The 23,245-nt window shown below is 40.4% G+C and overlaps 1 protein-coding gene across 2 annotated transcripts in view; it reads right to left on the reverse strand.

Annotated features, from left to right (window-relative positions):
- Positions 1-21,261: 21,261 nt before the first annotated feature.
- Positions 21,262-23,245, reverse strand: part of LOC134225685 (elongation of very long chain fatty acids protein 7) — a 226,774-nt gene continuing 224,790 nt past the window's right edge. For both annotated transcript variants that reach the window (XM_062705961.1, XM_062705969.1), the window contains one exon: positions 21,262-23,174. In XM_062705961.1, the coding sequence (XP_062561945.1) occupies positions 22,974-23,174 (201 nt within the window). In that variant the 3' untranslated portion in view covers positions 21,262-22,973. The remainder of the gene's footprint in view (positions 23,175-23,245) is intronic.

Raw genomic sequence — 23,245 nt, forward strand, 5'->3', positions numbered from 1 at the left:
GACGATGCTCGTGAAGGACCAACACGCACTGGGAGTTTTCGAAACGAATGTGCTGCGTACCAGCTATAGTGGGGTGCAGATGGCAGACGGTACGTGGAGAAGGCGAATGAACCACGAGTTGCATAAGATGTTGGGAGAACCATCCATCGTTCACACCGGACGATTGAGGTGGGTCTGGCACGTAGCCAAAATGTCGGACAGTAATCCGGTGAAAATGGTTCACGACAATGATCCGACGGGACCAAGAAAGCGAGGTGTACAAGCGATCAAGGTGGATCGATCAGCTGGATGACGATTTTCGGACCCTCCGCAGACTGACGTGTAGCCTGGGCCGAGTTGAATGGAGAATACTTTTTTTTATATATATGGAAAAGACTTCTTTGCACTACACAGGCCACTTGGTCCTTAGTCTGATAATAAAAAAAATAAGTTCATGCTCGTGCTATAATTTTAATGCAAGTTTTCAAACTTTTGTTCGATAGTTCTAAATCAAATTATCCAAGCATATGCATCACGATTAATAGAATCAACTTTCCAAATTTAAGTTTTTTGTATTTAGCTATTTGTGAATATCCATTTCGATTTGGGAAGAAATAAGTCGGCAACGTTTATAAATGAAGGAGGAGGTTCGGTTGTGGGCACCGTTCGGTTATGGGCCCCCCTATGTATCTTTTGACAGATAAGAGATGCTGTCATTCTGACAACCGTCATTTGTTTGCTATAATAGCATGATGTTTTGTGCTCAATATCAAACCGGATGGGCATCTCTACTTTGAACTAGAAACAAATAAATTTTTCGTACAAGAAAAACAACACGAAAGTTTTATTTGGCCTTTTTCAAAGTGTCATAAATTAAAGGATTTAATTCAAAAAGTGAGTTCTAATGCGTATTTACACAGTAAATTTAATCTTTGACCATGTCGATTGCCATCAAAATTTTAGCGCAATTTTTTTTTCTTCTCGTTCCAAAAAGGCTGCGAAATTCGGTTGTGGGCACCTTTATTGGTTCGGTTATGGGCACCCTCATTTTATTGATAAATCATTCAATATCGTTTTACTTGTCCCTTAACTTATTTTGATTAACGTTTTAAGGCAGTTTTTATAATTAGTTTGACATAATTGTTCGAAATAATGAGTTTATTTAATATTTTTGTTCTTTGGGCATGTCTACTCAAGTAACCATTAAGCCGTAAAAACCGACTTTATTTCGGTTCTATAGTCGCATAAAAACTTGAACAACAGTGCTAATAAGATTTAAATTATATTTTAGTGCTGCTCAAAAGCCGCTTTTGGCGAATTATTTGGCTGATATAGTGCTTGCCCCTACCAATTTTTCCACGCCTATGCCAAAATGTCAAAATTTTTAGACGAGTTGGAACGGGACGAAAAAAAAATGAAAAATAATTGTTTGCTTTCTTTCTTTTTTCTTCCCATTGGAATTCGATGATTTTTTTGCTTATTTTATTTAATTCCGGGATTGAACTATTGAACTGTGTTCAGGTTTTGGTTTTGGTTCAGGTTTGTTGCTCTACCATCTGATCCATCACGGATTTGAATGGGTATATTGCTGGGAAGGGATAAAAACAGAAGGATTCCATCTGATGTATTTGAATCAAAGGGCGAGAAACTTGGCGAGAAAGCCATTGAACGAGGCATTGGAAATGAAAAATGAATCATATGTAATTAATTGACGGAACTTTTTTTTGTATCTAAGAAGCCTATCTAAAGGTATTTTTTTGGTAAAGACCAATAAATATATTGCCGTAGAACACATTCACAGCTCATACAGCATTTATCCGGCATGGTCCATGCAATGTGTTGTAGATTATGATTTTCAAAAAAATGTTTCTAATGCGAGTGAAAGAGACAGGTTATAAAATTCTAGGTGTGATTGTTATTGATTCTACCAAAACGTCATAGATAGTAGCTCTAAATTGGTAATAATAATTCCCTTATTCGGCTTGAATCCACAAGGCTTATATCAAAGCGTTATATTCCGATATATGGCTTCTTTTAATGCTTGAAGTTTATATGGCTAATTAGCACTTGAAAATCATATATACAGCTTATAGGCACTGAAATGTTGTTTTATGGTTTATATAAGGCTTATTAAAGTGCTTAATGGTTACCTGGGTCATTCTTCCTTCTTCCATCTTCCTTCATCCTTCTTCCTTCTTCCTTCGTCCTTCGAACAGTCTAGATAGCCGTCCTTCTCTCCACGAACAGCCTAGATAGCCGTGTGGTGTCGGCAGCTGGTTATCTGGCTAAGAATAACATTACGGATTGCCTGTTCCAGTGGTAAAAGTCCACCATACAGGTGACCCCTAAATTTATGCTTACCGTGCCTACGAATGAATGGTTAGGGGGGTCTAATAAGAACCTAACCGCAAACGGAGCCTGTGAAGCACCAGGGCCCCCTTCACAGTATTTTAGCCCTCGCTGCGCTAACCGGAGCTATGGCGTAGTTGACTTTTTACTTCTCCGAGATAATCGGCTACTCTTATTCAACCTCATCGTGAGGTTAAATAAGAGTGGGATTATGAATATGTGTTTTACTTAGTTTTCAACAAATTGTCACCTATATGGATTCGCATTATGCGCTTTTCACAGTGTACTCTGTGTTTCGTCTTTGACGTTCGGCTTCAGCTACTCTTGTTTAATCTCAACTTGAGGTTGAATAAGGGTGGGATTATGAATATGTTTTTTTCACTTACTTTTTTTTCAACAAATTGTCACCTATATGGATTCGCATTATGCGTTTTTTTACAATGTACTTTGTGTATGTTACCTTTATGGATTCGCATTATGCGTTTTTCACAGTGTACTCTGTGTCTCGTCCTTGACGTTCGGCTTCGGCTACTCTTGTTCAATCTCAACGTGAGGTTAAATAAGAGTGGGGTTATGGATATGTGTTTTACTTAGTTTTCAACAAATTGTCATCTATATGGATTCGCATTATGCGTTTTTCACAGTGTACTCTGTGTCTCGTCCTTGACGTTCGGCTTTGGTTACTCTTGTTCAATCTCAACGTGAGGTTAAATAAGAGTGGGGTTATGAATATGTGTTTTACTTAGTTTTCAACAAAGTGCCACCTATATGGATTCGCATTATGCGATTTTTACAATGTACTTTGTGATTGTCACCTATATGGATTCGCATTATGCGTTTTTCACAGTGCACTCTGTGTTTCGTCTTTGACGTTCGTCCATTGTTACGTCCCCTGTGTTTTTGTGACACCTCTCTTTAGCCCTAGCTGAATGCGTGTGAGTCTACATAATTGGCTTTTCTATAAATGGTTCCATTCTCCTTTCCAACTTCACTTCCTCTTCCTTTCCCCTTTTCACTTCCTTTTTCATCAGGTAAATGATGAGAAAGGCCAGTGAAGGCGATGGCACAAATCTCCCAAATTGAGGGGCCATTCTTTAGTTAGTCCATTCCTTAGTTAGTCCATCTTCCTTCTTCCTTCTTCCGTCTTCCTTCTTCCTTCTTCCTTCTTCCGTCTTACTTCTTCTTTCCTCCTTCTTCCTTCTTCCTTCTTCCTTCTTTCTTCTTTCGTCTTCCTTCTTTTCTTCTTCCTTTTTTTTCTCCTTCTTAATTCTTTCTTCTTCTTTCTTCCTTCTACCATCTTTCTTCTTCCTTCTTTCTGCTTTCTTCGTCCTTCTTTCCTCTTCTTTTTTCCTTAGTTTTACTTCCTTCCTCTTCCTTCCTCCTTCGTACTTCTTCTTTCTTACTTCTTCCTTCTTTCTATTTTCGTCTTCCTTTTTTCTTCTTCCTTCTTCCTTCCTCCTTCTTAATTTTTTCTTCTTCCTTATCCCTTCTACCATCTTTCTTCTTCCTTCTTCCTTCTTCCTTCTTCCTTCTTTCGTCTTCGTTTTCCCTTCTTCCTTCTTTCTTCTTCCTCCTTCATTCTTCCTTCTTACTTCTTCCTTCTTCCTTCTTTCTTCTTTCGTCTTCGTTTTCCCTTCTTTCCTCTTCTTTCTTGCTTAGTTTTTCTTCCTTCCTCTTCCTTCTTCTTTCTTCTTCCTCCTTCCTTCTTCTTCCTCCTTCCTTCTTCTTCCTTCTTCCTTCTTCTTCCTTTTTCCTTCTTTTTCATTCTTCCTTCTTTCTTCTTCCTTCTTCCCTCTTCTTTCCTCCTTCTTCCTCCTTCTTCCTTCTTCCTTCTCCCTTCTTCCTTCTAACTTCTTCCTTCTTCCTTCTTCTTTCTTCCTTCTTCCTTCTTTCTTCTTCCTTCTTCTTTATTCATTCTTCCTTCTTCCATCTTCCTTCATCCTTCTTCTTTCTTCCTTCGTCCTTCTTCCTTCTTCCGTCTTTCTTCTTCTTTTCTCCTTCTTTATTCTTTCTTCTTCTTTCTTCCTTCTTCTTTCTACCATCTTTCTTCTTCCTTCTTTCTTCTTTCTGCTTTCTTCGTCCTTCTTTCCTCTTCTCTCTTCCTTGCTTTTTCTTCCTTCCTCTTCCTTTTTCCTTCTTCCTCCTTACTTCATCCTTCTTCCTTCTTCCTTCGTCCTTCTTTCCTCTTCTTTCTTCCTTAGTTAATCCATTCCTTAGTTAATCCATCTTCCTTATTCCTTCTTCCTTCTTTCTTTTTTCGTCTTCTACCATCTTTCTTCTTCCTTCTTCCTTCTTTCTGCTTTCTTCGTCCGTCTTTCCTCTTCTTTCTTCCTAAGTTTTTCTTCCTTCCTCTTCCTTCTTCCTTCGTCCTTCTTCTTTCTTACTTCTTCCTTCTTTCTTATTTCGTCTTCCCTTTTTTTTCTTCCTTCTTCCTTCTTTCTTCTTCCTTATCCATTCTACCATCTTTCTTCTTCCTTCTTCCTTCTTTCTTCTTTCGTCTTCGTTTTCCTTTCTTCTTTCTTTCTTCTTCCTTCTTCCTTCTTCCTTCTTCTTTCTTCCTTCTTCCTTCTTCCTTCTTCCTTGTTCCTTCTTCCCTCTTCCTTCTTCCTTCTTTCTTCTTTCGTCTTCGTTTTCCCTTCTTTCCTCTTCTTTCTTCCTTAGTTTTTCTTCCTTGCTCTTCCTTCTCTCTTCTTCTTCCTTATTCCTTCTTCTTCCTTCTTCCTTCTTCTGCATTCTTCTTCATTCTTCCTTCTTTCTTCTTCCTTCTTCCCTCTTCCTTCCTCTTTCTTTCTTCTTCCTTCTTCCTTCCTCCTTCTTCCTTCTCCCTTCTTCCTTCTTCCTTCTTCTTCTTTCTTCCTTCTTCTTTCTTCGTTTTTCCTTCTCTCTTCTTCTCACTTCCTTCTGCCTTCTTCTTTCTTGCTTCTCACTTCTCACTTCGTAAGAAAGCGTATTTCAACTATTCGGCCGAACGGCATTCGGCCAAATGGCGTTCGGCCAACTGACCCTTTCGGCCAAATGGCATTCGGCCAAACGACATTCGGCCAAACGGCATTCGACCAAATGACCCCAAACCTTTTTTACAATGCACAATAAACGGTTTGTATAATTTTCGCAACGCATTGTAAGAATTGACCATTGCTCGAGATGTTCCTGTACTTTCGGACAATCACTGAGGGGCTCGAGATTAATGAGTAGTCATTGCAATGATGTTGCTCCAGCATTGCTACAAAAAAACGATGCATGTCACGAATTGGTCGCATCTTTTAACGTCTCAGCTTATGACTTACCGAAGTTGATACTTGTAACAGTTGTAACAAATGAATTATATTGATTGTTATAACAGCACATATAGGAAGGAACTGTGTGGCATTGGACAGGCCTATTATCATGAACAGGCCTAGCGTGCATGTGTCAAATGACAGATCCTATCAGTCATCGTTAGTATACACATTCGCGGGCAGTTGATCCCACATTCCTCGCGAGTGCAGCAGTGCACACATGATGGGTGACAAATATGCGCGATGTTGAATTGCACATTTGGCGATCCTGCCAGGAGTGCATAAACATATTTCGCATAAAGTCACCCATCATGTTTATAGAAAAGTGTGAAAAAAAAAACAATTTCGGACGCAGCCGAAAAAAGTAAAGGCAGCGGAGCTTTTTGCATTGGTAAGAAGAGTGACGATTATGTTTTAGTTTTTTATAAACACTCCTATGTCTACTGTGTCAAACCGAGTTATTTCTGCGGAAAGGGGAACGCAAAAAGATATGCTTGTTTGCTAAGAGAAGTACTTTCTTAGATACGATCTCGCCGATTTGATTTGATTCTTAATGGACTAATCAAGTGTGTGATTGGCGTTTAACTTAAATACACCAATAAGAACTTCAGAGTTTTATTTTCAAAACAAGTTCATTTTGAAACTAAATGTTATAATGTTTAAATGTTTTTTTATTACAATAGTTTGAATTATCAAGAACACGTATTCGTACAGTTCTTTGAATGTGCAATGGATTGGAAAGTGCTACAGAAATTTTCTAATTTGTTGATGGCTAGTGTATGCTACGAGGTTGGCAAAGTTTTGAAAGATCGGGGTACTCTTTGAATGTTTTTCAACTATCCTTTGGGAAAATTTAAGGTGCAATTTGTGATGGGACTTGCGAAGAGAAAATGTAATGTCATCTGCATTCAGCCAAACGCTACCATGAACTATCAGATGTATCTAGCATCTTGAATACAATATTCTGAATTACTTTTGATTTTCGAAGATTTCTCCCTTTTGAAGAGTATTCGAATATAACAGTGATGCCTGATATTATATAGTTATGAATGTGTTTTACTCCGATATGAAAACCATTGTGAAACATAAAAAAACTCTTTCGCGAATTGGAAACACTTATAGCGCTATGAAAAGTCGGTCAACTGTAATAAGAAGAAGAATAAATGATAAAACTATGAAAAGGAAGAATCGATTTCGCATGCGTTGTCTAGGGGAGCGACAGAGTTCAATAAAGAGAGCTTGATTGGTATAGCTGAAGATGAATCACAGTGTTGCGCGGTGAATGTTTGCATTCAAGTGTTTCTTCCTCTGCGTTGGTGGGACGCCCGCAAGAAGAACGGTGTTATTGTGGATCGGAATGATCACAATTCTGCGTGGTGGGACGCCCGCATTCAAGTGTTTCTTCCTCTGCGTTGGTGGGACGCCCGCAAGAAGAATGGTGTTATTGTGGATCAGAATGATCACAATTCTGCGTGGTGGGACGCCCGCATTCAAGTGTTTCTTCCTCTGCGTTGGTGGGACGCCCGCAAGAAGAACGGTGTTATTGTGGATCGGAATGATCACAATTCTGCGTGGTGGGACGCCCGCATTCAAGAGTTTCTTCCTCTGCGTTGGTGGGACGCCCGCAAGAAGAACGGTGTTATTGTGGATCGGAATGATCACAATTCTGCGTGGTGGGACGCCCGCATTCAAGAGTTTCTTCCTCTGCGTTGGTGGGACGCCCGCAAGAAGAATGGTGTTATTGTGGATCAGAATGATCACAATTCTGCGTGGTGGGACGCCCGCATTCAAGTGTTTCTTCCTCTGCGTTGGTGGGACGCCCGCAAGAAGAACGGTGTTATTGTGGATCGGAATGATCACAATTCTGCGTGGTGGGACGCCCGCATTCAAAAGTTTCTTCCTCTGCGTTGGTGGGACGCCCGCAAGAAGAACGGTGTTATTGTGGATCGGAATGATCACAATTTTGCGTGGTGGGACGCCCGCATTCAAAAGTTTCTTCCTCTGCGTTGGTGGGACGCCCGCAAGAAGTACGGTGTTATTGTGGATCGGAATGATCACAATTCTACGTGGTGGGACGCCCGCATTCAAAAGTTTCTTCCTCTGCGTTGGTGGGACGCCCGCAAGAAGTACGGTGTTATTGTTGATCGGAGTGATCACAGTTCAGCCATGCAAGAGTCTCTTGCTTAGCGATGGTCGATGACCTACAAGTAGTTTTGTGTTGTGGATCCGAAATGTCACAGGTACACAAGAGGATTGATTTAACTGATATTAGATATTCTGCCATGATTTGGAGCTGTTCATCGACCTTTTTTTAGTTACGGTATCTGGTTTTTGTTGCTGGTTGGTTCACAAATGTGAATGCACAGTGCATTGGACGTGTGTTCGAAAAAAGCAGAAGTAGTGGTAGTGATTTGAAGTACACGTGAAATGTTACTGTGTTGTGAAATTGTTATGTTGTGAGTACAATTGCGAGTCGAGACGCCCACTGCATGGGAGTTCCTTGAGAGTGGTTTCCCATATTGTGAAATGTTATGTTGTGAAATGTTATGTTGTGAGTACAATTGCGAGTCGAGACGCCCACTGCATGGGAGTTCCTTGAGAGTGGTTTCCCATATTTATGTGAGCCATCATTTAAGTGTGTTCCTCGATTATGAAATGAGATGCACGCAATACAATGGAGTGCCGGGAATGATTGTCTGCTGCAAGATGCTTTTGTATCATGATGAGAGCGTAACCGGATGATACATAATATGTCGTAGGTGTTATTTTTTTCATGCAGAAGAAAAGGGTTAATGCATTTTTTTTGGAGAAGAGGGGAGATGTGTGGCATTGGACAGGCCTATTATCATGAACAGGCCTAGCATGCATGTGTCAAATGACAGATCCTATCAGTCATCGTTAGTATACACATTCGCGGGCAGTTGATCCCACATTCCTCGCGAGTGCAGCAGTGCACACATGATGGGTGACAAATATGCGCGATGTTGAATTGCACAGGAACACACGGAAATTCTTGTTACTGAACAAATTCTTTAGCTAGCAATGGTTTTACACATAGAGCTAAATCTTATTGGGTTTGTAGCTTTACTAATGATATTCTAGAAGCAAGACAAGAATACATGGCCAAATAACAGTAGGTACTACTACTGTTTTGTTTTCTCAAGAAAAGATTGCGATTTCCTATTGACAAGGGGTGAGGCTTCAATTGGATTGCTCTCTGTGAAGGGTCTAAATAGCGACACCGTGTCATTATGCTCTTGAGAAAATAAAAAAGAACTGTATCGAAACCGATACTGCATTGCTTCTCAATAGTATAGATCTAATAATTGGTCGCAGTGGCACATCCAAACAGGAAAGGACGCAAATCAAAAAGGATGAATTTCCTTTGAGGAGCTTCAATTCGTTGAATTTCATTCTGGTAATATGGGAACCATACGGAAGATGAATATTCCAAAATAAGACGAACAATGGAGCAATATAGTGCCTTCAAACCAGGAACTAATAGTTTATTAGTTCCTGCTTCAAACAGTATACGTCGTTGAACTGCTTTCCAGAACGAAACAAGCTAGCTGCGAGGAAGCTCTTGACACAATATACAAAACGTGGTATTTGGAAGTTCATTTAGTATCGATGAGTATTCCTTTTCACTGTTGATTCACGCTTCAGCGGTATCCCTCCAATATCATAGTCGAAATGTGGTAGGGCGAGTGTATGCGTCCGTACGAAATAATCTAACATTTCGACACGTTTAATGACATTCGATTGTTGTGACACCATTCGGCAAAGGTATCCAGTTGTAGTTGCAGAAAGGCTGCGTCATTAGGCTCTTTTATCGCAAAATATAGCTTTAGATCATCGGCATATGACAGTTTTAGACACTTCAAAACAAAATGCACATCATTCATGTAAAGCAGGAATATGAATGGATCGAGGTGGCTGCCTTGAAAAACGCCGGAAAGATATGAACGATACATACTTATTAAATTATTTAATTACCTGATGTGATGGAGTTTGCATAAGTTCTGTCTCAAGAGATTGATGCACCATGCGTCTCCATATGCTCATATGCTTGTACGATGATGAACATTGTTAATATTCCTAACTACCCCGTCCCCTGGGAGGTCCATGATCTCCTGACAAACGCTGGAGACCTAAACTTCCGGTGGACGCATAATTTTCTCATGTATATAGGGAATCCCAGCAAACATGGGACAGATATGCGTCCACCGACAGTACAAAAAGAGACAGGAACACCATCTTCGACCAGAGGTCGTAAAGACTGAACACTTAACACTTATCATGAGACAACGGATAGGACACATAACACCCAGTGGACCAGTGGAGAATTTTTCAATCACGAAAAGTTTTCTCCTTATCAGGGCGGGAATCGAACCCACACTCCATTGCACATAAGTTTAGGCGATTGACGTCGCATACCGCACGGCCACGAAACCCACTAAACAAAACAACTTGCCAAAATAATTTAGCCTTTTTAATATGTACTATGACCATAAAACATGCAAATGATTGCAGTATAGCAGCGGTTCTCACCCTGGGGTACATGTACCCCTGGGGGTACCTTCGCTGACCCTAGGGGGTACCTCGGACAAAAATGCGTAATGGCGGACGTATAACAATTCCAATCAGAACTCATTTTTTTTAATTTCTTTATTATAGTGATTTTTTCGAAGGAATGAGAAGTTCATCACTTATCAAAACTCATTGATAAAATTTCAATAATTGTGTATCCTTTATTTCAAAATTTTGTTTTGTACATAATATTCAATGGGATCAATAAATCAAAGCCAATTGATTCCTGCCTTCCACAACCAGTAGGGGAAGAGGCCCCTAAACGCCTTTTGTGGTTTCCCTCATATTTACCGTCATTAAGATGTCCGTAACAAAACTAGATCTAAAATTATGTAGGATAGGCGAAAAAAGTTTCAAATTAGTGCATGGGAAGGTCGGAAAAACCGAAAATTTCCACATTTTGAAGAAACATCTAACATTTTGGCGAGGCAAAACGCCCTAGTGTCAATGACCTACAAAGTACTTGCGTCTCCACGGACTATCCATACTAGAATGCTGATTCGCCGACGCGTGGTACTTTGTTCCCTAGGAGCTGCCAGCTAAAAGGCGTTTTGCCTCATGAGTTTTCCGGCAACAGAATATCACCACTTTTTTGAAATGTGAATATTATCAATATGATTGAGATTTTTGACAATTTTTGAATGGCATCAACTAGCTATCTTGTTTAACTGATGCATAATGTAAAAATACCCATGAATAGCGTTACAAATAAGACAATAGAGCAGTGTTTGCTTAGCTAGGGCATATTGCCCCCCCTTCCCCTACAATGTATAAAAGGCTGCGGAACAAAACGTCGAATGAACTTTTTTTTCTTTAAGGTGATTATACAATCAAGCCATGTGGTGAATTTCAAATTCACCACACGGTTTTCTACTCCTATTATCAAAAGTTCAAAACCAGCGTAATATTTTTTGTACAATGCTGAAATTAAAGTCGATTGCTTAGCATGAGTAATCAAACGATCTACAGATGTTGTGATCCCCATGGGCGTTGTTGTTCTCTCAATTCGTGCTCGTGAAAAATCACTAGAAAAAGCACGTGGTTTCCAAGATGGCCGATTTGTGGCTTTGTTGTATAACCACCTTAATGCAATCTATATACCTGTTCGAAACAAAAGGATGAATAATATGTTAAGAATATGCTTCTGAACTAAAATCGAGAATCTAATGGTTCGGAATCCTTCGTTTGAAAGACATGAAAGGAAGCGGCTCGGAAAGCCTAGAAGCCTCCTTTCAAGAGGCTCAGAAGCCTCCTTTCAAGAGGCTCAGAAGCCTCCTTTCAAGAGGCTCAGAAGCCTCCTTTCAAGAGGCTCAGAAGCCTCCTTTCAAGAGGCTCAGAAGCCTCCTTTCAAGAGGCTCAGAAGCCTCCTTTCAAGAGGCTCCAGCCTCCTTTCAAGAGGCTCAGAAGCCTCCTTTCAAGAGGCTCAAGCCTCCTTTCAAGAGGCTCAAGCCTCCTTTCAAGAGGCTCAGAAGCCTCCTTTCAAGAGGCTCAAGCCTCCTTTCAAGAGGCTCAGAAGCCTCCTTTCAAGAGGCTCAGAAGCCTCCTTTCAAGAGGCTCAGAAGCCTCCTTTCAAGAGGCTCAGAAGCCTCCTTTCAAGAGGCTCAGAAGCCTCCTTTCAAGAGGCTCAGAAGCCTCCTTTCTAGAGGCTCAGATGCCTACTTTCAAGAGGCTCAGAAGCCTCCTTTCAAGAAGCTCAAAAGCCTCCTTTCTAGAGGCTCAGATGCCTACTTTCAAGAGGCTCAGAAGCCTCCTTTCTAGAGGCTCAGAAGCCTCCTTTCAAGAGGCTCAGAAGCCTCCTTTCAAGAGGCTCAGAAGCCTCCTTTCATAAGGCTCAGAAGCCTCCTTTCAAGAGGCTCAAAAGCTCAGAGACTCAGAAGCCTCCTTTCAAGAGGCTCAGAGGCCTTCATGCAAGAGGATCAGAAGCCTCATTTCAAGAGGCTCAGAAGCCTCCTTTCAAGAGGCTAAGAAGTCTCCTTTCAAGAGGCTCAGAAGCCTCCATTCAAGAGGCTCAGAAGCCTCCATTCAAGAGGCTCAGAAGCCTCCTTTCAAGAGGCTCAGAAGCCTCCTTTCAAGAGGCTCAGAAGCCTCCTTTCAAGAGGCTCAGAAGCCTCCATTCAAGAGGCTCAGAAGCCTCCTTTCAAAAGGCTCAAAAGCCTCCTTTCAAGAGGCTCAGAAGCCTCCTTTCAAGAGGCTCAGAAGCCTCCTTTCAAGAGGCTCAGAAGCCTCCTTTCAAGAGGCTCAGAAGCCTCCTTTCAAGAGGCTCAGAAGCCTCCTTTCAAGAGGCTCAGAAGCCTCCTTTCAAGAGGCTCAGAAGCCTCATTTCAAGAGGCTCAGAAGCCTCCTTTAAAGAGGCTCAGAAGCCTCCTTTCAAAAGGCTCAGAAGCCTCCTTTCAAGAGGCTCAGAAGCCTCCTTTCAAGAGGCTCAGAAGCCTCCTTTCTAGAGGCTCAGAAGCCTCCTTTCAAGAGGCTCAGAAGCCTCCTTTCAAGAGGCTCAGAAGCCTCCTTTCATAAGGCTCAGAAGCTTCCCGTCAAGAGGCTCAGAAGCTCAGAGACTCAGAAGCCTCCTTTCAAGAGGCTCAGAGGCCTTCATGCAAGAGGCTCAGAAGCCTCATTTCAAGAGGCTCAGAAGCCTCCTTTCAAGAGGCTAAGAAGTCTCCTTTCAAGAGGCTCAGAAGCCTCCATTCAAGAGGCTCAGAAGCCTCCATTCAAGAGGCTCAGAAGCCTCCTTTCAAGAGGCTCAGAAGCCTCCTTTCAAGAGGCTCAGAAGCCTCCTTTCAAGAGGCTCAGAAGCCTCCATTCAAGAGGCTCAGAAGCCTCCATTCAAGAGGCTCAGAAGCCTCCATTCAAAAGGCTCAAAAGCCTCCTTTCAAGAGGTTCAGAAGCCTCCTTTCAAGAAGCTCAGAAGCCTCATTTCAAGAGGCTCAGAAGCCTCCTTTAAAGAGGCTCAGAAGCCTCCTTTCAAGAGGCTCAGAAGCCTCCTTTCAAGAGGCTCAGAAGCCTCCTTTCAAGAGGCTCAGAAGCCTCCTTTCAAGAGGCTCAGAAGCCTCCTTTCAAGAGGCTCAGAAGCCTCCTTTCAAGAGGCCTCAGAAGCCTCCTTTCAAGAGGCTCAGAAGCCTCCTTTCAAGAGGCTCAGAAGCCTCCTTTCAAGAGGCTCAAGCCTCCTTTCAAGAGGCTCCAGCCTCCTTTCAAGAGGCTCAAGCCTCCTTTCAAGAGGTTCGGAACCCTCCTTCAAGAGGTTCGAAAGCCTCCTTTCAAGAGGCTCAGAAGCCTCCTTTCAAGAGGCTCAGAATCCTCCTTTCAAGAGGCTCAGAAGCCTCCTTTCAAGAGGCTCAGAAGCCTCCTTTCAAGAGGCTCAGAAGCCTCCTTTCAAGAGGCTCGAAGCCTCCTTTCAAGAGGCTCAAGCCTCCTTTCAAGAGGCCCAGAAGCCTCCTTTCAAGAGGCTCAAGCCTCCTTTCAAGAGGCTCAAGCCTCCTTTCAAGAGGCTCAAGCCTCCTTTCAAGAGGCCCAGAAGCCTCCTTTCAAGTGGCTCAAGCCTCCTCTCAAGAGGCTCAGAAGGCTCCTTTCAAGAGGCTCAGAAGCCTCCTTTCAAGAGGCCCAGAAGCCTCCTCTCAAGAGGCCCAGAAGCCTCCTCTCAAGAGGCTCAAGCCTCCTTCAAGAGGCTCAAGCCTCCTTTCAAGAGGCTCAGAAGCCTCGTTTCAAGAGGCCCAGAAGCCTCCTTTCAAGAGGCTCAAGCCTCCTTTCAAGAGGCTCAGAAGCCTCCTTTCAAGAGGCTCAGAAGCCTCCTTTCAAGAGGCTCAGAAGCCTCCTTTCAAGAGGCTCAGAAGCCTCCTTTCAAGAGGCTCAGAAGCCTCCTTTCAAGAGGCTCAGAAGCCTCCTTTCAAGAGGCTCAGAAGCCTCCATTCAAGAGGCTCAGAAGCCTCCATTCAAGAGGTTCGGAAGTCTCCTTTCAAGAGGCTTAGAAGCCTCCTTTCAAGAGGCTTAGAAGCCTCCTTTCAAGAGGCTCAGAAGCCTCCTTTCAAGAGGCTCAGAAGCCTCCTTTCAAGAGGCTCAGAAGCCTCCTTTCAAGAGGCTCAGAAGCCTCCTTTCAAGAGGCTCAGAAGCCTCCTTTCAAGAGGCTCAGAAGCGTCCTTTCAAGAGGCTTAGAAGCCTCCATTCAAGAGGCTCAGAAGCCTCCATTGAAGAGGTTCGGAAGCCTCCTTTCAAGAGGCTCAGAAGCTTCCCGTCAAGAGACTCAGAAGTCTAATTTCAAGAGGCTCAGAAGCCTCATTTCAAAAAGCTCCGAAACCTCCTTTCAAGAGGTTCAGAAGCCTTCTTTCAAGAGGCTCAGAACCCTCCCTTCAAGAGGCTCAAAAGCCTCTATTCAAGAGGCTCGGAAGGCTCCTGTCAAGAGGCTTGGAAGCCTCTTTTCAAGAGGTTCGGAAGACTTCTTTCAGGTGGTCAGGTTGCCTACTTTCAAGAGGGTCGTAAGCCTCCTTTCAAGAGGCTCGGAAGCCTCTTGTCAAGAGACTCAGATGCCTCCTTTCAAGAGGCTCTGATCCCTTTTTTAAGAGGTTCGAAAGCCTTCTTTCAAGAGGTTTAGAAGCATCGCTTCAAGAAGCTCGGAATTCTTTCAAGAGGCTTGGAAGCCTCCTGTCAAGAGGTTCAGAAGCGTCCTTTCAAGATGCAAAAGGAGCCTCCTTTCAAGTGACTCGAAAACTACCTTCAAGGGGTTCGGAACTATTTTTTCAAGATGATTGGCCGTATTGACCCGTACCCAAAGTACCCGAGAGGGGGTACCTCAATTATTGCAAAAGTTCGAAGGGGTACCTCTCAAGAAAAAGGTTGAAAACCGCTGCAGTATAGGGTAAATGATATATTTTGGACATGTACATATTTTGGACAAGCCTGAGATTCTTCGATCTATTTTAGATAATGTGTAGGAAAATTTTTATCGAAAGTATGATCATTGCATACTTTTACCCCAACTCTAGCGGCTCCTGATGAGAATTCACAAATCAACTATTATTTATCTTTAAAATTATCTAAAAAGTAAAGCTATCTACCAAAGTGCATGCTGGACGCCAGTATGCAGGAGAACATACATTATAGGACTCGTCGTAACATGCACCTGAAACACGTTTAAATTGGTTCAAACGGCAATCTTGAGGTCCTGCGGCCAAAGTTTGATTGTAATTGAGATACTAACATATTCTAAACGCTTAACATGAACTTGAGACGGATGAAAAAGGAGTGACCAAAATAAAGTTAAGTTTTTATTCATCAGACATTTATTGGTCACCCCATGTAGAGTACATGGATGAACCATTAATTGCCAACTTTCAGGCTGTTTTCAATGATATCGATAAGATTGCGAAACATTGTTAATTTCTGGTTTAATCTATGTCAGTTAAGCAAATAAATGCATTTAAATGAATGTGGATTCGTGCAGGTAAGTCATACCATTGAGATCTGTAGGTGGCCATTTTTAAATTAGGAGAAAATGACTCTGTCCAAAATATATGCATTTTCCATGTCGAAATTATATATTTGATGTCCAAAAAGAAAATATTTCAGTTCGCAGTATATCACAGTTTACACCTAGTAAACGTAATTTACTCAGAAACTGGGCAATGGAGACACAAGACTAATCATAGGTTATGAATTTGGATGAACCTAGTGGTTTTCAATTGTTTTATACTATTCAATCTCGATATATTTTCTAATGAATGTCCTGCGCTTGTCCAAGATACATCATTTACCCTACTCAGAGCTAATGTTGAATTAATAAACAAAATAATTGTTATGTCCATCCATGATCAATTATGCTGATTCTATTTCTTGATATTTGATCGAAGCTCCAAGCACCAAGCTTTTCTTCTTTTTCTTCTTATTGGCATTACATCCCCCACTGGGACATTGCCGCCTCGCTGCTGAGTGTTCATTTAGCACTTCCACAGTTATTAATCGCGAGCAGCGATGGAAAGCGAACGAATATGATCCGATTCGCAGTTTATCCTAAACTGTACAGATCGTGATCTGTACAGTCTACGAACAACATTGAGTGCCCATCTTTCAAGATTGAGTGTTATTCCTTGGTGACTCGCACATAACAAAATATTGCAAGATTGAGTCTTGCTCTGAGAAATGAGTTACTATAGCCGCTCTACCTACGAACAAATTGTGACAACCATTTGCTCCTAGAGCGTGAGTGTCTTACTGTTTTTTTTTCACATGACTACACACAGGACGTCGAGCGCGCTTGCTTAACTATGTGCACTGTAAATTGAAGCCCCTCAACTAATTATTTAACGTTGTGTGTAGTTTGTTCCCATTTTATTTCTTATAAGCGAAATTTCATGTAGTTTCGAGAAACTTCGGTAGTTAAATACTTTTTAAAAACTTGAAAACCCCCACATCAAGGAAGAAGCAATGTCTTGCAATTTGAAGGCAAAATTCTTCCTGAGTTGCTTTCAATCTAAATGCGAACTCGGTGCGTTGGATTGGGATTTAGCATTTTTTCAGCATGGCAGCATGAAAAAGCAAAATGATGCCGAAATTGTACCTCTGCAAATGCCATTGATATAGGAATATATTATCCGAGGACAAATTTATATAGTCAAAGTTAACGATTATAGTACATTTTTTCGCAACATTTAGTAAGTTTAGTTTAGGGGGCTCTCCTTAGCCGTGCGGTAAGACGCGCGGCTACAAAGCAACACCATGCTGAGGGCTGGGTTCGATTCCCGGTGCCGGTCTAAGCAATTTTCGGATTGGAAATTGTCTCGACTTCCCTGGGCATAAAAGTATCATCGTGCTAGCCTCATGATATACGAATGCAAAAATGGTAACCTGGCTTAGAAACCTCGCAGTTAATAACTGTGGAAGTGCTTAATGAACACTAAGCTGCAAGGCGGCTCTGTCCCAGTGTGGGGATGTAATGCCAAGAAGAAGAAGAAGAGTAAGTAATAATTGAATAATGAAGATTAACATACGAAAGATCATACTCACTGGTGGAGCAAGATGTTGTCACCAAGCATGCTGTAGTTCTCAAAGACAGCGTTCTTGCGCCACGTTGTGATCTTTCAAATAACAATAATTGACGCCGCCAGTGGTCTTACTTCATTGCTAGATTAATGCAACGAAAATATAAACACAAAAAATACACTTTGCTTTTTGTTGAATTCATTTACAGACGACAAAATGATTGATATAGTTAATACATGTTTGTTATGGATAAATTTAATTATCTGCAATAATATTTTTTCTGTTTCATTTGCGATGAAAATCATCCCACATATGGTTTTATTTTTAAAATAGGATTCGAGATAAATGTAAATAGTTCCTATGCATATAATAAGTTATTCTCAGTACACTGAAAAACTATGTATATTTTAACTTCTTCTATATGGTCGGGGTTCAGCCAAAACGCACCAAGCGCCAACGAAAAATTACGTATTTTTCTGCCCAAACTTTCGATCGCAAATCGTATCGGACATCCCTCAATCCAATAAATGAGGATATCCTATTGCAAATGTACGCTTGAATTGATATGAATCGATTTCCGTTGTCCTTGTACGAACAAAATATCACAAGTCAGTCAAAAAGCCGTTTTGGCTGAAGCCCGACCATATATAAAAATGAATTAACATTTTCTTTAACGCAATATATAAGTCGCAAAGGGATGGACCGATTTACAATATTTCCTCACTAATCGATTCGTCTTGGGATCAACTATGTTTAAACATACTGATACTTGTTTAATTTGACGGTTGGAAGATTGTCAAAATACAACAGTTTCATGAGTTCTGAAGAAAAACTGGCAGGAAAATGCATATTTTCCAAAAAATATTGATCAGTTTCAACAGTGAAGGAAGATAGAGGATAAATCTCCAGTTAGAGCTGATTAAACCTTCGAAAATTGCTTTACATTGGAGTTATGCGTGAAACTGGCCAAATTAGGAACATGGACAAAACTGGTACACTTACCCAATTCATGTATCTAAAATCTAGTTATGTAATAGATCTGTGTGGCATTATTGGCACTATTTTAATACAGGTTTGTTGTATCAATAATTTTTCATTCAAATTTCTAACATTATGGTACTATTACTATCAGCCCTTGGTCCGTGATGAACTTATAACTAATAAAAAATATGAACTATGAAGGAAAAAAATAGCCCTAGGAACTTGTTTTGCGATTTGTTAAACATAAATTTTAATATTCTTTAGAATGACTTAAAGTTTTCACTAAGATTCGTAACAGTTTCTGGGGTATTAACCCTCTACAACTCAAATTTTTGTTTTCGCTATGAGAGCCAGTTACACTTACAAGTTACCTTTGCACTCCAGCAACACCGGTCAGTAGTCAATATCTACTAGTAGCTGCCTGTATACTGTTTGGCAGCTCCATCAGTTTGATTACCACAGCTATGACCTAAACAGTGTAACAATTTCGATCTTCGTGTAGGCCGCATGCGATTGCGGAAACATCACTATTTTGCTTTCTAAAATCAACCTAAACACGTTTTGGGCAATACAAATTTTTAATTCGATTTCATTAATTTCACATTTTATTGTTTTAGAGTTTTATTTTCTGAGTTTATCATCCAATAAAATAATTTCTTGAATCTATTCTTCTTTCTTACTATATACTGGATTTTGTTTTTACACGATTTACATTTTCTCAATTTTCCACTCATCTCAAATATTTAACGCATATTAATAATCATGTGATTTTTCTTTGATTTATTCAGGATCTGTAGGAACATGTTGCGAGCGTTTTGGTGGTAAATTAAAGCCACACGATCAAAAATACGAGCGAAAAAAAAATCGTTTAAAAACAGAATCCTGTGTACTATGTACAAATATTTCACTCTTCAAATGTATAAGATATAAAACAAGGAGGAACAAAAAAAATCATTATTTTTTATTTAATGTGTAGAATTTCGAAAACTGAAAGGACCCCGGCTAAATTAAGAGTGTCCGTTTTTGGCCCAATCTTACCCCCTAAGCCCAATGTCATCCCGAACGACGGTACATCGTCATTTGAAATGCTGCATCTGCCTCAATCCTGACAACGAAATTGGCAACTATTTGAGAAGTGTAAATAATATGAAACCTAGAGAAGAAACTTATTTTTAAAGAAAGGCTATGAAAATATAAAGCTAAATGATGCTACCAAATTGAACAAAATGAACCTACCAACAATAACATAATGTCCTTGAACAAGTGTATTCCCCTTATATGGGAAATCGACTTGTTAAATCGATTAAAAAAATTGCAACTAATTCCAATTTTTAGGGAGGAAACCTCGTTATAACTTTTGAATGAAAACTGGGTACTGCTTTTTTTTAATTTTTTGCTGCTGCATGCTCTGCCCATGATCGCATATTTGTAACACTCGCATTTTTGTTCATTTTTTTAAAAGCCTGTGAATCGTTCAGAAAGCTCAATTTACTGCAGCCAATCGCACAACAGTAAAATAGGCTTTACTATCTTGCTCATCTGTGGTAAGCTGGAAATGATTGAGTTTGAGGGGAGGATTGATAAACGATTCACAAAATAAACCAAAATGAAAATGTTACAAATACACAGGATTCTGTTTTTACACGATTTTTTTTCGCTCGTAATTTTGATCGTGTGACTTCAATTTGCCACCAAAGTCTTTGCAACATGTTTCAAAAAATCCTAAATAATTCAAAGAAAAATCACATGGTAATTAATATGCGTTAAACATTTAGGATGAGTGCAAAATTGAGAAAATGTAAATCGTGTAAAAACAAAATCCAGTGTATGCGATCATGGGCAGTGCTGGTGTGGCGATTTGTGTACGTCACAAAACCAATGTTGTAACAAACTCACGTGCATGCCAAATTGTTTTCTGCTGCGAATTTTTGGTATTGAATATATCCCGTATCAATATTCAGTTTTGCTTATTATTACGAAAAATGTTCCTTGAACTAGCAGTATTTTTTATCCCGAATTCCGGGATAAGAAAAAGTATCGGGAAATGAATTCTCTGAGTTTCACTATTTCAACAACTTCATTTAGTTAATGCAACTAATAGAACAATGTTTGAATTCTCTAAATGTCAGTTAATCGTTAAAAACAGTACACAAGAATCACGCGGACGCGCACCCTGAATCCCACCGGGGTGTGTTTATGCCCGCGTATTTTCAGCGCGCGCCCGCGTAGTTCCGACATGCGGTATTCCAGACTAAAAAGACATTCAGAGAATTTAAACATTCTTCTATTTGCTCCGTAAAAAAGCATAAGAACGTGTCGTTCTGCATGTGAGCGAGCAGCCGCGCAATCGAAAACGCGTGGCCGATTTGCAGGGAAGAATCACGATCATTACAGCAATGATCGTGATTTGATTCCATTTGCTCGTAAGTTGTACATGTTCCGATCAACTTGATGTCTACAACTGCACACATTGAGAGTAACGGCTTTTTGCGTGCTCTCACAATAAACTTTGAGTCGCATGAGTTACAAGCTGTGAGTGTAGACGACACCGATTCTCGTAAATCTTGCTCTCCTGAGATCATGGTAGCTCACTACCCGAAACGCTCCACACGAATAAGGGTGGAGAGCGCAAAAGCATCCCTTACTGACGACGATGCTTATGGATCTCACATAAGCTGTGTACATGTTCGTTGGTCGCTAGAAGCGATTTTTTGACATCGCTGATCGCGAGGTTTCTAAGCTAAGTTACCAGTTTTGCATTCATATATATATATATATATATATATATATATATATATATATATATATATCATGAGGCTAACATGATGATACTTTTATGCCCAGGCAGGGAAGTCGAGACAATTTCCAAACCGAAAATTGCCCAGACCAGCGACGAACCCTTCCTATTTTGTGACCAAATAATATAAGATTTTATCACTCAATCGAGTACTGTGAACTACAAATGCGGCACATTATCATTACGAATACATTTTTAATGTCGACCAGTAACACTTAATTAATCTGCAGAAGCCTATTTTGAGCGAAATAAGTCTTTTAATGTTCAGTATTTGTGTCCTTCCCATTACTCTGTCATCATATCATTGGATAAAAACACGTTGAATCTATGTCATCCTCGTTTGTTTTATTGCACATCAGTCATTTACACACTCACTATTCACTATCATTATTCATTCGACAATCTTCTGTTTACTAGTATTACTTCTCGTTTATCATCGTTTCAGTTTTCGCCATGATCGTGACCTAATCCTTCTCACATATTTAATAAGTCCCATACTTTTTACGAATCACGTGACTGTGCAACTTGTGGGAGTGTGTGCGTGTGTTTGTGTCTGTATGTCTGTGCATTGCAAGAACAGCATGTAAGAAAAACTCCTCCATTTAGTTCTCTTTCTTGACCTAGAATTGAACTCGCATCCAGTTATGTAACCGAAAGAAACAAGATACATATATATTAAGGATAGGTTTGTTAAGTACGTTTAACCGTTCGAACAGAGTCTTACATATAAAGTATAGAAGGCATCTCTTGAGTCACAATTTTCACAGACAAAAATTTGAAAAGCTATTTACAAATCTCTTAGCTTTCCACGCTTAAATGCTAGTTAAATTATTAAACCCTAGTGAAACTTACAGACTAGTCGAGAATAAAAACTTTACAAAAAATATTGTAAACGAACGTCGTTGTCTTTCGATTCTCTCTTTTTTGTCGTCGCTCTTTCCCACGTGACATGGCCAATGCAAAGTAGTGACTTTCTTTGTAAAAGTATTGCAATCACAAGATATTGATTCTATTGTTTATTTTCTTCGGCTTATTGTCCATCATAGTGAATGAGCAGCTTACGTTCTTTTTAGTCTACTCTAAAAATTAACGCAAATTACGAAAGTATGTTTCATAAAGGAGATAAGAATGTGTCGCAGGAGAACTGAATATACATTGCAACTTCTTTAGTGGGTGCCAGATGGCAGTATCGTTTGAAGCTACTCAATAGTTGGATCCACCGTTGCAAAAGTTGAACGACAGAGCAATTTCAAGTATAACGCGCATTTTCACTGGCATATGTTGAGATACAGAAGAAATCGTATGAAGCATGTGACTGACGATTTCCTTTCAGGTGTTTACTAGACTGCCATTGCTGTCCCATATTTGCTTGATTTCCTATCTATTTATATGGGACAGTTATGCTTTTATGGGCAGTACAGGAGGTGTCGCCATTACTATTGCTGTCATGCGGTGGAAAAGAGCGATTGTCCGAACTCTTTTTTTGTCTGGATTCATGACCTTCTTTAGCTTTTATTGTCAATACCACATATTGGCACATTCTCGATTAGTTACCAATAATTGTTTTTAAAGCTAATAAACGCTATTTCTGAGCTTTTCATACGTCAAGCCTTTGTTTGTCCTTTATTATCTATATAAAGCAAGGACTTTTTTTTTGTTCTGAAAGAAATCACTGCAGAAACAGCAATCCGCCGCCTAGCGACAAATCATGAACACCATTCTTATTGACAAGATTTAACCATTTCAAATCGGTTTATAGAATCGCTTTTGCACTTGTGGATCTGACAATTTGTAAATGGTAGTAAAAATTCTATAAAATTTATATAGTAAAATATAAAAACAGAATCTATAAGTCTACTATTTTTACCATTTGAAACCTAACAGTATCACTATTGCATTTTATCATTAGGATGAAACTGATTTGGGAACAATTTAAAACTCATATGTATTGGGGGAGTGCGTAAGGGGGCGTACAGCTTTTGGTTTCACAGAAAGGCTAATCTACTACCTATGTATATTTAATTTGGGGAACCACTTCAGTTGTTCACCGAGCCCACGTACACGCGATGCCTCGTGGCCGAGTAGCTGTCTTCGACGGTTTTGCCGACGGCCTGGTAGAAGCTGGAACTTTTGCCATTCGGGAAGCTGGAGCTGAGCGACGCCTCGAGGTTCTTGTTGGGCTCCGATTCGATGTTTCCGTTGGCCAGGATCAGCTTTTCGTCCTTCTCCTTCTTGGGCTGTTTGTGGATGAGCGAGAGAAGAAGTATTCGATTAGGATTGTTGCTGAGTTTGCTTTGATTACAAATAA

Source organism: Armigeres subalbatus, chromosome 1 (assembly GCF_024139115.2).
Source record: "Armigeres subalbatus isolate Guangzhou_Male chromosome 1, GZ_Asu_2, whole genome shotgun sequence".
NCBI lineage: Eukaryota > Metazoa > Arthropoda > Insecta > Diptera > Culicidae > Armigeres > Armigeres subalbatus.